At 35.8% G+C, this 13,478-nt stretch overlaps 1 protein-coding gene across 1 annotated transcript in view; it reads right to left on the minus strand.

Moving 5' to 3' along the window:
- Positions 1-3,708: 3,708 nt before the first annotated feature.
- Positions 3,709-13,478, minus strand: part of PRKAR2B (protein kinase cAMP-dependent type II regulatory subunit beta) — an 87,809-nt gene continuing 78,039 nt past the window's right edge. The window contains exons 5-11 of the mRNA XM_042793242.1: positions 12,813-12,919; positions 10,543-10,696; positions 9,169-9,270; positions 8,478-8,552; positions 7,662-7,727; positions 7,355-7,493; positions 3,709-5,869 (exon numbers count right to left, since the gene is read on the minus strand). Of these exons, the coding sequence (XP_042649176.1) occupies positions 5,736-5,869; positions 7,355-7,493; positions 7,662-7,727; positions 8,478-8,552; positions 9,169-9,270; positions 10,543-10,696; positions 12,813-12,919 (777 nt within the window). The 3' untranslated portion in view covers positions 3,709-5,735. The remainder of the gene's footprint in view (positions 5,870-7,354; positions 7,494-7,661; positions 7,728-8,477; positions 8,553-9,168; positions 9,271-10,542; positions 10,697-12,812; positions 12,920-13,478) is intronic.

Consider the following 13,478-nt stretch of genomic DNA (forward strand, 5'->3'; position numbering starts at 1 on the left):
CACATTCCACCTCTTTATTCTCACAGAGGATGGTGTTGGGAACGCAGAGCAGAGGAACAGAGGACTTACTGCTCCCAGCAAAGGTTGTTTTTCTTGAGTGCTAGGAGTGAAACTTCACTCACCTCCTGCAGCAGTTCAAATTGGGGAGAAACAGAACAAATAACAGGCCAGAGGTTTTTTTTTTGTTTTTTTCTTCTAAGACAGGTCAGGAATCAATAAGAAATTTATTTAATGTCATTATGGCACAGCTTCCAGTTTTAGCTAAACTTTTATCACCTACAAAGATAAAGCAAGACAAAAAAATGACAGTAGTATCACGAAAAAGGAAAGACCTGACATATCAAGGAACAATCCAGAAGAGCAACAAATAAAAATACCCTCTATCCCAGCTCAAAGCTTGCAGAAAAACAAGTCAAGAAGAGACTACAGATGATCTGTAGGTTCCCTCTGTGCTGGTTGGTAAATTAAAATGTCAGGGAGTGTTCCTGGGCACTGGAATCCAATCATCTGTACTGTCTTTTTTTGTTTGTTTGTTTTTTGTTTTGTTTTAAGAATAGCCCTGGCATAGTTTTTGCATGGGCCAATAGCAAATAATTTTTGTGTAGAGTTTGGGAGCTACCACAGGCCAAGGACTATTCTCAGTTGGCCATCGGCATATGGCCACCATATATGGAAAGCTGGAAAAAGCCTTCTAAGACAGCTTATAAATGAGCCCACACAAATACTGGAAAACAGCATGAATGTTGGTCATTCAATGCCTCAGTACTAGCAAATAGTCTCAGGCACATAAATTTCCTATGATGGATATAACAATACAGATGCAGCCAAAACCTAAAGGTAGAGCGAAGCTAAGGTTGCTTAAGATAGTCACACCACCTGACTCCACAAGGACAAAGCAACAAAGAGAAAAAAGAAGATACAGCTTGGTGATAAGTTGGATGGCTTTTTCCAAATAAGACAATTATCAGAACTGAGTTTCCAGCATCTTCAGAGATGTGGGGGAACACATCCCAGAGGCTCACTTGGCTGCCAGGGAATTAGTCCTCCACAGAGAGACCTGCACAGAGTGTTATCCTTTCCCAAAACTGCACAGCTGCTCAGATGAAATATTTCAATACCTTCAAAGAAGAAAGGACAAAGTATTCATACCATGCCATGATGCTATTTTTAGGCCGTCCTAATTTAATTTACGTCAGTAAGGAAAGGTTGAGTCAGCAGATACTGTCACAGTGGCGTAGCATGATCTAGTGTCAGAGTTTTTCACACAGTTTTGACTGGGCACAGTTTCTTTAATGTAATAGTTTGGCTTTGTCTCTCCCCAGTTCCCCCCATATACCTCTACCAGTTCTAAGGAAGAAACTCAACCCTACCCATGGTATTCACACAGCCATGGCAGCACCATTACTGCACTCCAGCTCAGCTTGATTTGCCACTGTAGAAAGGACAGGGACGGGACAAAGGGGATGAGGAAGAGAAAGTCTCTGCCCAGTCAGCCAGACCACAGCATCCCAGCACTAACCCAGCCAGTCACTCCACTTTCCTTATATCCCCCTGTGGCCACTGGTTCTTTACCTGACTGTCAGAATAAAGATAATTTAGAGGGAAAGAGAGAAATGGGGTAAAGGAAGAGACAATGTTAAAATGTAATTTGGGGGGCGCTTTTCATATCCTACCAAGATTATTCAGCTTCCCTTCGGTCCATGAAGTGAGTGTGTCTAGCTGTTAAGCGTCTTTCTGAGCCAAAAAGTAGATTAAGTACTTGGAAACAGCCTTGGTATATATCTGAAGGAAATACAATGCTCAGAATGATTTGAAAATTATCCTAAATTTTGTAAGACAGTCAACAGAACAGATCTGCACATACTCAGCATACAAAGAGACAACTCCTCCCAGAGAAAACTGCAGTAATACTTATTTGAGAACTACACAGGCAAGTATCACAGAAACTCCAAAAAAATAAGCACCTATAATCATCACATGTATGAATGGATAAAAAGAGCTTTGAACTAACATAAAAACTTTAGTAAGAGCATGTAAGAATGACCATGCTATGGCAAACTGACTTTCAGCAAAGCACTTTGTTCAGCAAAAGCTACCAGATGCAGTTAAGCCTCTGAAAAGAAGAGGACTAGGAATTTGATATGCCAGGTCTGTGAAGGATGACCAGCAGATACTGATTTTACACATCTGGGAACTCCTGATGTTGAAAACCAATAATGCTTGTCATGGAAAATGTGTCATAAACTGCTAAATGACACAAATCATGACAGAAGTATCCCAGAGTCACCTTATAGAGAGCTTAAAGCACCAAACATTTCAAACAAAACAAAACCAAACCACTAAACCCCGACCAAACCCACCATTACAGCAAGAATGAGAATAGTCTTTACTGAATCCAAAAGACAACACAAGGAAAGAAGATGGAGTGACAGTGGTTTAGGTTGTAGATGGTTTCACAATGCTCTTCACAGTTTTGCCCCACAACTCCCACAGTCGGTCACTTCTGGACTTCAGTCAGGAGATCCAGACGGGAATGATTTCAGAAGTGTTTATTCTAGATGAACTTGAATGAAATCTCATGAAGTACAAACAAAAGACATTTAAAAACTGATGGCATCAGCACTAGGACCAAGGAAGCTTGCTTTCCTCAGGGTTTGTGTCTTGTGATCAACTGAAGCCTGCGGTCGAATTTTTTTTCCCGTGCTTAAGGCATTTGTAAACATTTGCTGCCATGTGGATTCTCTTTTGCTTAGTAACATCAGCCCATGAATGCCTTTCTTTACAGGCTTGTCTTTCTCTCAGGCTTGTCTCCCCTCACCCAGCAGGGCGTATTTTCAACAAACTCACTGGAGCAATTTTTATTTATTTGTTTTCCTCTTTAGAATTTAAGCATCTATCTTAATCATTTAAATCATCTGCAAAATTATAAATCGCTGGTGAGGTTGGGGAGAGAGGAAGGAAACAAACTAATGTCTGTGCCAAATAACTGCCAAAGTCCCGTTCCTTTAGCGACCTGACTACAAACAAGGATAATATAAATACTTAATAACAGAAGCATCAGGTAATCTGAATATGGACACAGGTAGTCTCATCAGGTAAACATGACATAGTGTTGTTTAAAATTATTAGAACTGTGTACCTTTTTTGGAAGGTCATTAAAAATTGGTGACTTGGTATGATTTCCTTCTTAGGATGAATACTTGCCACCTTTATGACATGAAGGCTGGCATGTTTGAAATGTACATATAAATAGATGCAGGAGAAATCCCAAATGCTGACTGATGAAGGATATAATGATTTGGATGAAACTTAAAAAGTGACAATTTATTACTGTTGGTTAAACCCCCCTGAATTTACCAACAAAGAAAATTCAGAAATCATCCAGTCCCCAGGAGACAAAAAAAATGCTGCAACATGATACTGTACTTTGGGACTCAGAAAATCCAGAGTCTCTAATTGTCTTAAATTTGCCACTCCACAGATTTTTCCCAGCTATAAACTACAAGCAAATTATTAAATACAATGTAGCTATGACAATTCCCACACCAACATGTCATGTCTTCTTAGTAGACAGAGCATCCGCATAACATCATTCATGAAAATCAACATGAAAGTGTTAAGACTTATGGATGTTTTAATAAATCAGTATAAACAGGTCACTTGTAACTTTATGATAATGGAATTAAAAAAAATATCAATAAACATAGATTTTTATATATAAAAGTGTTGTTTATTGTAAGGAAACTTTAAATATAACCAACAATATTGAAAATATCGTGACTGGAATTTATGGCCTTGATTGTAGTTTACTGCCATACAGGTAATTTCTAGCATTTTTTCTTAATCACATCAAGCTAGTGCAAACTATAGGTAGCTTTTAGAGATTAAGCATACAGAATGACAAGAGTGTAGATTTTGGTTACCTGATATTTCCTTCTAGTATAACAGGCTTCTCTTTTTTCCATAAATCAAAAGTACAAAGGCAAGTTATCATATGTGCAATTATTCATACCAGGTTTCTAGGTTAAAAAAAAAAAAGAAATTTGTAAATTTTGCCCAGATCATATTTTGTTAGGAATCTGACTTATAATTTATACCATACTGTATGATATAAATTACATATTGTTATCATATTATATAATCATAATTTCATATACAGGTATGATTATATAAATTGTCAGAACATATCACTAATTATAAGATAATAATTACATCAACATACACAAATATATGGCATTAGAAAAGTCATTATCTAAGAAGGAAAGGTGTTATAATTCAGATGTTTGAAACAGGGCACAAGCAGCCTTCCTACAATTCTTGTAGTATCACTTTGGCAGAACTACTGCCAATGGCCATTATGTGCACTAGCTTTCCATGTACATCAACAGATAGGTCAGTAAGCAGTATTAAAATTGGACTGTGCCTGAAAATTTGAGCCAGAGATCCTTGTAGGCAATAAGTCCTGTGCTCCTAATTAAGATGATACTTCTCTCTCCTCAGTCTCAGAAGGTATCCCATGCTATTGTGACTAAAAATATTTTATGATGACCTGCAGGTTTTTGAAAGCAGGTCATGTTAGCTTTAACAATTACATACTTTCCAGACTTATGCAAAGCTTTTGAAGTACTGATCTTTCAAATTAAAAATATTTTTTTCACTTCCTGATAAGGATTTTTCAAGGACAAGCTTAGTTTAGCATGGCTTTTGATATCAATCACTTCAGTAGTTGAATCTGGTCTTTGATAGCTAAGATTAGACTGCAAGAAGAGAGATATACAGAGATCATTTCATTTGAAATAGGTAAAAGATTTAACAGATAAAAAAGGTGAGATCTAACAAAAAAAATTAACTAGAGAAGACAAAATGCATAAATATAAAACAAGGGAGAAGGAAAACAACACAGGTTATGTATGATTAGGTAGAACATGACAATGACCTATGCCTTTGCTTTTAAAGCATTAAGGTTAATTTGTCAACTGCCCTCACTCTAGACTGTACAGAATACATGTAACTGATAAAAAATGCAGTTTATTGCAAAAATATACAAGTCCTCTAAATTGCATAAGATATTACAATGTCGTGCTGAAACGTGACATATTAAACAAAGAGGACTTTAAAACAAATTACAAAATGTTAAAAATCAGATTTGGGTCAGGAGCATCACGCAAAATGCATTGTCATGCTTTATCGTACGATTAGTCCTGTGAATCACTACATCTGTGATAAATGCAACATAAAATCATGACAACTGTAATAGTCAGAAAGTAATATCTACTGTATATCTTCTGTATTAATACATATAAACACTTTGTGTGCACTAATACTTTCAACATACCACATTCAAACTAACAGTCTTTCCAGAAAAGTTGTAACCTTTTTGAAGAACAGAAGCTGGTTTAACAAGTTCATCGCATGTGGGTTTTTTGAAATCTACTCTTTAAGGAAATGCTGTGTTAATGGACTTGATTTTCAAAGGTGCTGTGCTACTATGGGTCGTCTTCATGCCAGATGCAACCAGCAATGCTAAGCACTTTCAAAAATCAAGCCCACAAGTTATTAAATTTCTGTTTTGTTTACTAGTATTTCCACTGTAATAAGTCAAAAAAATACCCCCAAACCCGCTCTTAAAATCACAGAAAATGCTTGGCATCTATAGGAAGAGAGACAATTTCTCAGTGGACTAACCACTACTGTGCTATATTCTCGTAACAGATCTTGTCGCTCCAATGTTTAGTTCATGCACTGGGATCGGCAATGTCCATGTTTGTTCCAAACAGAGCAACTAGCTGCTCTTCATAGTTCGCAATGTTTCTTTTCAGAATTTCCATACAAGGTCCCAAAAGCCTTTCAAATGCCTGCACATCCATAACTAAGATAAAAGGGGAGAGAAAGAGAAAGAATATAATGTGCTTGTCAGTTGTAGACACTAATCTTGGTGTTTATGACATTCCAGTGTAAAACTTTAAACGGCAACAGGACAGATACTACTGAGGCATATACTTTGCACTGAAGAGGATTACTTACCGTATTAAAGCCAAAATCAACCAACACATTGCTGTCTTGAAACTTCATAAATAAAACTTAGAATTTGCTGCATTTCTTATTTTGAAAATATTTTCATATTAAAATTTGTGTCACCCAAGAGCTGCTGGAGGGGCCTGGATTCCTCCACAGAATACAGTTTTAAGACCCTTGAGATTTCAGAAAAAATACATCCTTTGCTGATGTTGTTGGCTGTATTTGGGGTCTAACTTAGCATATTTCCTTGTTATTTTTACTTGCTTCCACCCACAGTATAAATTGTAATAGATACTTATTTTCCAGCAAACATACAAAAAGCTGGAGGCAGTAATTCACATGCAATGTCAATGTGTAGCTGACCAGAATATTTTCTTTACCTGATCACATAATGTTATCACCTGTAGTTCTAGCCAATAGGCCAGGGAAACTTCATACTTCAACCAGCTTCCAACCTGGTGGCCTGTAGTCTCTTGGCTCCTGAGGAAAGTTCAAGATCTCTGCTATTTGGGAAGTGCCAGAGATCTCAGTGACTCACCCATATGGGGTAATGACACTTCCTCACCACTGCCTCTTATTCTTTCGTCTCTGTCATCTTTGATCTTTATTGCCTGATCATCTTTGTGTGTTTGGAGATAAGGATTTTAAAAAATAGTACCTTTATAAGTAAGTGGGAAACTTTCTGGTTACTGGCTTGGCAATCAAATTGTCATTCAAGAATGCCAAATCAGTCATTGCAGTTTACAGTTTTCCCATAATTAGATGCAGATATTTAGGAGCTAAATATCAGACCATGAAAAGCAATGGATGTAAAGGGTTGTCCATAAGTACAATTCCTATGGTCTTTACTCTTCCTCTGCCTGACACTACAGTGTGACAGAATGATTAAATTAACAGCTGATGAAGACAAAAGAATTTGTTAAAGCTTAAGTCATGGTGATAAAATGGGGCAGGATTTTTACCACAGTTATTTCTTGAATGAGAGTCAGTCTACTGAGAAAATAAATACTTTACCTTTCTGCAGAGCATTAGACATTTATCCGATAGCTATAAATGGTTTGCAACAATACTCTCGGTACTGTCCTGAAACAATTTTTACTTCCATGCAATCAGAGGAACATTGGAGAATTTGTGTTTAAAACCAGTTATTAATTGCAAATAATTTTTGCAGATAAATAATGTAAATGAGAATACACAGTAATAGATGATTTAACAGTCTTATTTGGGTAAATGTAATTAAATCTTATATTCTGGAGAAAGACAGAGTTCACAATAAAAGCAACCAGATAGATTATATATCATTTTATATTAGAGATAAAACATTATTGAACAATACCTAAACATTTGACAGTGCCAAGAGCAAATGCAGAAGCGGCTCGTGGTTTGTTAGTTACAAGAGCAAGTTCTCCAAAATATTGTCCTCTTGAGCATCGAGCTATTTCAACTGCTCCATTCTCTTCTACATCTTGTTTACCCTGAAATATCATGTTAAAAAAGAAAGAGAAGGGAAGAGAGAGAATGAGAGATTGGCCGAACTCAGGATTGCATAAACAAAATTAGTAACAATGGTAGCATTACTGTTTAACACTTAGAATACATCAAGATTAAAAAAACCCCAAATTCTGTGTTTTAGAGATGTTTACCTTCCTTGTCATTATAATCCTTACTTCTCCAGATTCCACAATGAAGAAAGAATCAGCCAAGTCACCCTGTAGAAGAAAAAAAAATATGTAAAGGAAATGTGAAATTTCTTTTTTAGTTTCATGGTGACATTAAAATATTTGCAGCCAGTGTCTTGAAGCTCATCTTTTTGATACCTGTTGCAAAAGAAATCACTTTTCAAGTGAAAACCATACCATAATCAAAACATCTATACAAAACTGACAGCAAGGCCTCTTCATGAAAAGACATAGCTGACTGTGCCTTATACAAAAAGCAGAGGAAAACAGTGTTATGGAAGATTTTAGGATCCTTACTCCTGTTTTTCCACCTCTATATTCCTTCGAAATTATTTCCCTCACAGAGTTTCCAGTGTAAAAAGCCTCCAAGGGCTATCTGATATCCAGTAACAATTCTGGGGCAAGGCAATCTCAGTTGCCTTACCCTGAAGAGTTTACTTCTGCATACTTATTCAAAAGTTTATCATATTTTAACAACAAAACCGAGGTAAATCTTCAGTGCTCCTTATTGGAAGCAAACATTCTTCTATATAGTTTGAATTTCTAAGTATACTAAAAATGTTGACTCCTGTATTCGTACCAACAGAGGGATGTTTTTCAAAGTACTGTAAGTGAAAAACTAGCTTCTGAAACAAAATAATCACCTCTCTTAGATGCAAGATTCACTGTTTTTGTTTTGCCTGAGAAAGAAAAATAGTTGAAAAGTAAGTATTGTCAATAGACAACATGATAATTGTTACCTATTGGAAAAGAAAAACTAAAACTATAAATAAACTGTACCTGAGCAATGATTTGTTCTCCATCTTTGTACACTTTGGTGCCAATCACATCAACCACTTTTAAACGCTCAGATACCTTCATTTAAAAAAAGAAAATGTAAGAAATACTTGGTTAATATTAAGATATTACATTTAGAAAGCCCTTTCATGTTTCTTTGCATTAATCTTTGCACAGAACAGTATATAGTAGGAAATAGTATCTTTATTTTCCTGGTTTGATAATCATTTAAAAAAGGAAGAACTGCTGAATGGCATTCCAGAAGCTATATTATAGTCTTAACAGTTAGATGTTTTGATAGAGCTTTCATTTTTGTAAGAAGTCTACACATCCCAATTCTTCAAAAATTACTTTCAGAAAAGCATGCATGTAAAAATATAGCTGCTAAATTAAAATATTTTTAATTCCCTATGTCATTGTTTGATTTTATTAGTTCATATCTAGTAAAATGAAGCTTAAGATAATTAAGGTAAAGGCAAATATATATATATATTTTTTTTTAAATACAATATATTAACAATAGTTCTCTATCCTGAAAATTTAGAAATGTCAAAAATATAGTCTTTCTCCAAAACAAAAGTATGCAAAATTTTATTGTGGAGAAAATCTGAATTCCAAATTTAAACTCTGCAAAATCAGAATCTTATGAGGTACCTCTGATACAGCCATTAAAATAATGCAGTAGAAATCTTACTTCTAAAGATTTAAGGAATGGCAATGACTCAATAAAATTTTCATACATTCTTCTCTTTTTGGCATTATTTTTTACAATGATTCTTCGGAACGTTACCCTGTCCTGTAAACACAAAATGAAAAATAGTTTATTAACAGAAAATACGTGCATGATAGATAGAAATGTCTGAATATGTTCAAATTACCCAATTTTAGTCACTCAATGTAGCCATCAAACTGGCTGGCTAGTCTCTCCATACAGTCAGTTGAGAAAGATTCCTCTAGAGGTCAGTCAAGAGCTCCTAAAGTTAAGCTCCTGATCCAATTCTCGTTGTGAAAAGCTCCTCTGCCCTTTGGCAGAGAATACGTACAGACTTTACATATAGAGAGTAGAGAGTTTACCTTAAACAGGCTGGCTACACAATGAACACTGAGTGGGTAACTGAAGATATCTAAGAAATCCTCAATATTTAATGTACAAAGTTTATTCATTATCCTGAAGTCCCATACATACTGATATGTACTCAAAGAGGTTTTTATATTATTATCCAGACAAAACCAATATACATGGATGTGGGTCCTAGGTCACAGTCCACTTTCTGCTATTTCAGCAGAACAAGACTCATTGCTTTCCTAAACAGCCAACTGGACATTCCTTAGTATTTGGCAATCCAAGTGAAGCAGACATGGAAAAACTACACATATGCCGTTTTCTTCTCTTAACATCGTATGACTGTGGGCTGGCGACAGACAGAGGTAAAATGCTTTGCAAGCCTTCACTGCTACAGGTAGGACTTGCTGGCCAATACAAACCAAGCCAATTTAAAGCCATCCTTACAGTGTCCTAAACTCTGTCATGATCCCAAAAGTTGTATGGATTAAGTTGATGAAAAAACATGCATTTTGCTTCCACAGGAAAATGTTATTCTTGGGATCAGTCATTAGATTGATATGTACATCTTGAAGAAGATGGCTATCCTGGTTTTACTCTTCTGGTAAATTCTACTACTGTTGCCAAAGATCCAGATAGTATAACACTGATAAATAACCTTATATTTGAATTTTACTCTGGAACCAAAGGCATTTCCTATCAAGATGTGCAAAAACATTTTATATATGTGTCTAAGTAATTGCCAAGAAGTTTGCAATTTGTGAAATTATCATTAAAATAGAATAAAACAAAAAGATTTTTAAAAAACTCAGTGTTTTCTTAAACCTCGGGTTTGCTTCTGCAGATTCTGGAAAAAAGACAGTATTGTGTTGAGAGTTCTCAGAATTTTTAAAATTAAACTTTCCAAAATTATAATTCATTTTTTAAATGCTGATAGAGCATACCAGTGCAATTTATATAAAATAATTAAAACAAGTAATATTTTAAAACAAGTATTTCACTTACCAAACCCCAGATGGCACCAGGAGAGGTAGCTATAATTGTAGCTGCTCTGGGTGTATTGTACATTAAGGCCAACTCACCAAAACTTCCTCGGTTATCATAGGTTCCAACACATCTCCCAACACCATCGCATTTTACATAAATATCATATGTACCTCTGTTAATAAAATATATAAATACAGTGAGTAGAATCCAGTCCTGGTCTTAGCTAAGCAGCCTCTCACTATGTTTTTTTATAGCATGAATTCCAAAGAGAAAGTATTTGAAATACACATTTGCTTATTAAACACCTTGCAGAGACATGTCAATCACTTCCATAAATAATAAAAGTAGTTCCTTTTTAAAGGGAAGGATAGGGTTATTAGATTTTACATTAACTCAGTTTCAATAAAGACTGTATGTACAGTGACCTACTGATCACCACAACTTATTAAAAATTAAGATCTAACTTAGTATCTGTTTCTTAATTTCATTTTAAACACATTAAATACAAATGTAAAAAGTCTTTGCAAAAATTGCTATGATATGATCACTGAAATAATAATACAAGTTATTTAAAATATTTTAAAGTAGTAATTTATAGTGTAATAAATACAGAAGATGCAGGAAAGAAAAGGAATGTATATGAAAGGCAAACTAAGATTATGAAATAAAGATATGGATTTATGTAATATATTGTGGATTTCTTTTCCCCATCATCAAATCAGTAATTTTTTTGCTTTGGAGATATAGTAAAATCTGGTATCTTGTAAAACAAGACATAGCCATTCCCATTGATGCGGAGCCATCGCTTTGTTCAGCACTGAGTATTTGTATGGTACATGTTGATAAATCATGTGAATGTAATGCAAAAATCTGTACAATGATTTCATTGATAAGGGACTTAGAGGTGATCCACTGCACCTAAAAACTGCAAGGCTGACAGAATGCGGTGAAGTCCCCACAGCTTTTTGGATAAGAGATTGCAAACTCACAAAGCTGAAAAACATTTGACTCTTCAGCAAAGAATCCTGACACACTTCCACAGTCTTCTGATTGAATATTTCAGTTGGAAGGGACCTACAATGATCATCTAGTCCAACTGCCTGACCACTTCAGAGCTGACCAAAAGAATGTTGTTAAGGATGCTGTCCAAATGCCTCTTAAACACTAACAGGCTTGGGGCATCAACCACCTCTCTAGGAAGCCTGTTCTAGTGTTTGACCACCCTCTCTGTAACAAAATATTTCCTAATGCCCAGTCCAAACCTCCCCTGGTGCAGCTTTGAATCATTCCCACATGTCCTATCACTCGATACCCGAGAGAAGAGCTCAGCACCTCCCTCTCCACTTCCCCTGCTCAGGAAGCTGTAGAGAGCAATGTCACCCCTCAGCCTCCTTCTTTCTCCAACCTAGACAAGCCCAAAGACCTGACCACTCCTTATAGGACATACCTTCTCGCCCTTTCACCAGCTTTGTTGCCCACCTCTGGATGCCTTCAAGGACCTCCATACCCTTGTAAACTGTGGGGCCCAGAACTGCACACAGTACTCACAGTGATGCCACATCAAGGCTGAATACAGTGGGATAATCACCTCTTTTGACTGGCTGGTTAAACTAATACACACCGACCAAAAACCTTTGCATTTCTTTTAGAGTTCTAGCATAATATTCCTTTCAAACAGTCTCAGAAATTGCTGTGTTAGCCTAAAACTAAAGGTACAAATGAAAAGGTGTTTTGGGACAGCCTGGCTAGAGCCTGTGCCAACAGACTACTAAAGAATGCCAAAGTAAATGTTCTTCCTAATTCACTGGATTCAACGGTAATCAATATCTAGGATTTTACTTAGTTACCTGCTTCTTCCAGTACAGATCTCAAAATGAAGACTAATGACTTAGATAGTTGAGGTCTAATAATATTCATATGATCAAGAATGTCTACGCATAGTATTAAAATGCAGTGAGATTTCAAATATTGAGCTGTAAAACTCAGTGTGTTTTGTGTTAAATCTCTTTCCATGTGAAAAACAAACAAACAAACAAACATGAAAACCAGCCTTTGGGATCTAGCAATATATACAGAGGACAGGGACATACTTCCATATGATAAATCTGCCTCCTTTCAAAAACTGCTCTCTGTATCTCAGACAGAGCTGCACTGGTTCACATGTGTTCTTTTTTCATGCTCCCATGCAAAACGTATGTAAGAGTTAAATACAAGTGCGTAGAGAAATAGACTTTTCTCAGTGAACTTTTGCATAATACTTTGGGCTATAATAAGACACAGCGATTCACCTATCAATGACGTAGAAGTTGTCACCATCATCCCCTTGATCAATGACATGTTCCCCTCCTTCAACCAGCTTTTCAAACATCGCATCTAACACCTGAGACATCTGTTCCTATTAAAAAAAACACAAAGACAAGAAATTACAAACTGCTTTTAAAATTTTGCTCTTCAAATTAACTAACTGTCCAGCCTCCCAATATGCAGATAAACATGTTCACAGAAAGAAAATATTAATGCTACAGAAATGCATGGATCAATCAGAAAGACAGTTTTATTTAGTATTCAGTGTTAGATTTTTCCCCTTCCAGTGCTCAGAGCCCAGCTTCCCTTCTTGTCCTTTCCAATGATAACATAGATTTTGTCTGCAATATAAATTGCTCATGAGCATCCAAAGATAGAATTTCACCCTTCACAATCTCGTAACATTATACAGTTAAAATAAAAAACTGTATCCCTAATTGCAAACAATACACTTACTTGGTTTTGTCTTTAGAACTATTTTACAAAATTTAAAGTTTCAAAATTATTGTAAAGTATTTTGAAAATCTAAATAATGCAATGCCTGCACAATGGTGGGACAGATGTAACCATAAAGGTCTGCAGTGCTTTGGTTAAATTAATGCTGGACTCATTGGGAAGTAGGAATTTACACACAGCTATAAAACTACTTT

Source organism: Tyto alba, unplaced genomic scaffold (assembly GCF_018691265.1).
Source record: "Tyto alba isolate M040663 unplaced genomic scaffold, T.alba_DEE_v4.0 Super-Scaffold_2, whole genome shotgun sequence".
Classification (NCBI taxonomy): domain Eukaryota; kingdom Metazoa; phylum Chordata; class Aves; order Strigiformes; family Tytonidae; genus Tyto; species Tyto alba.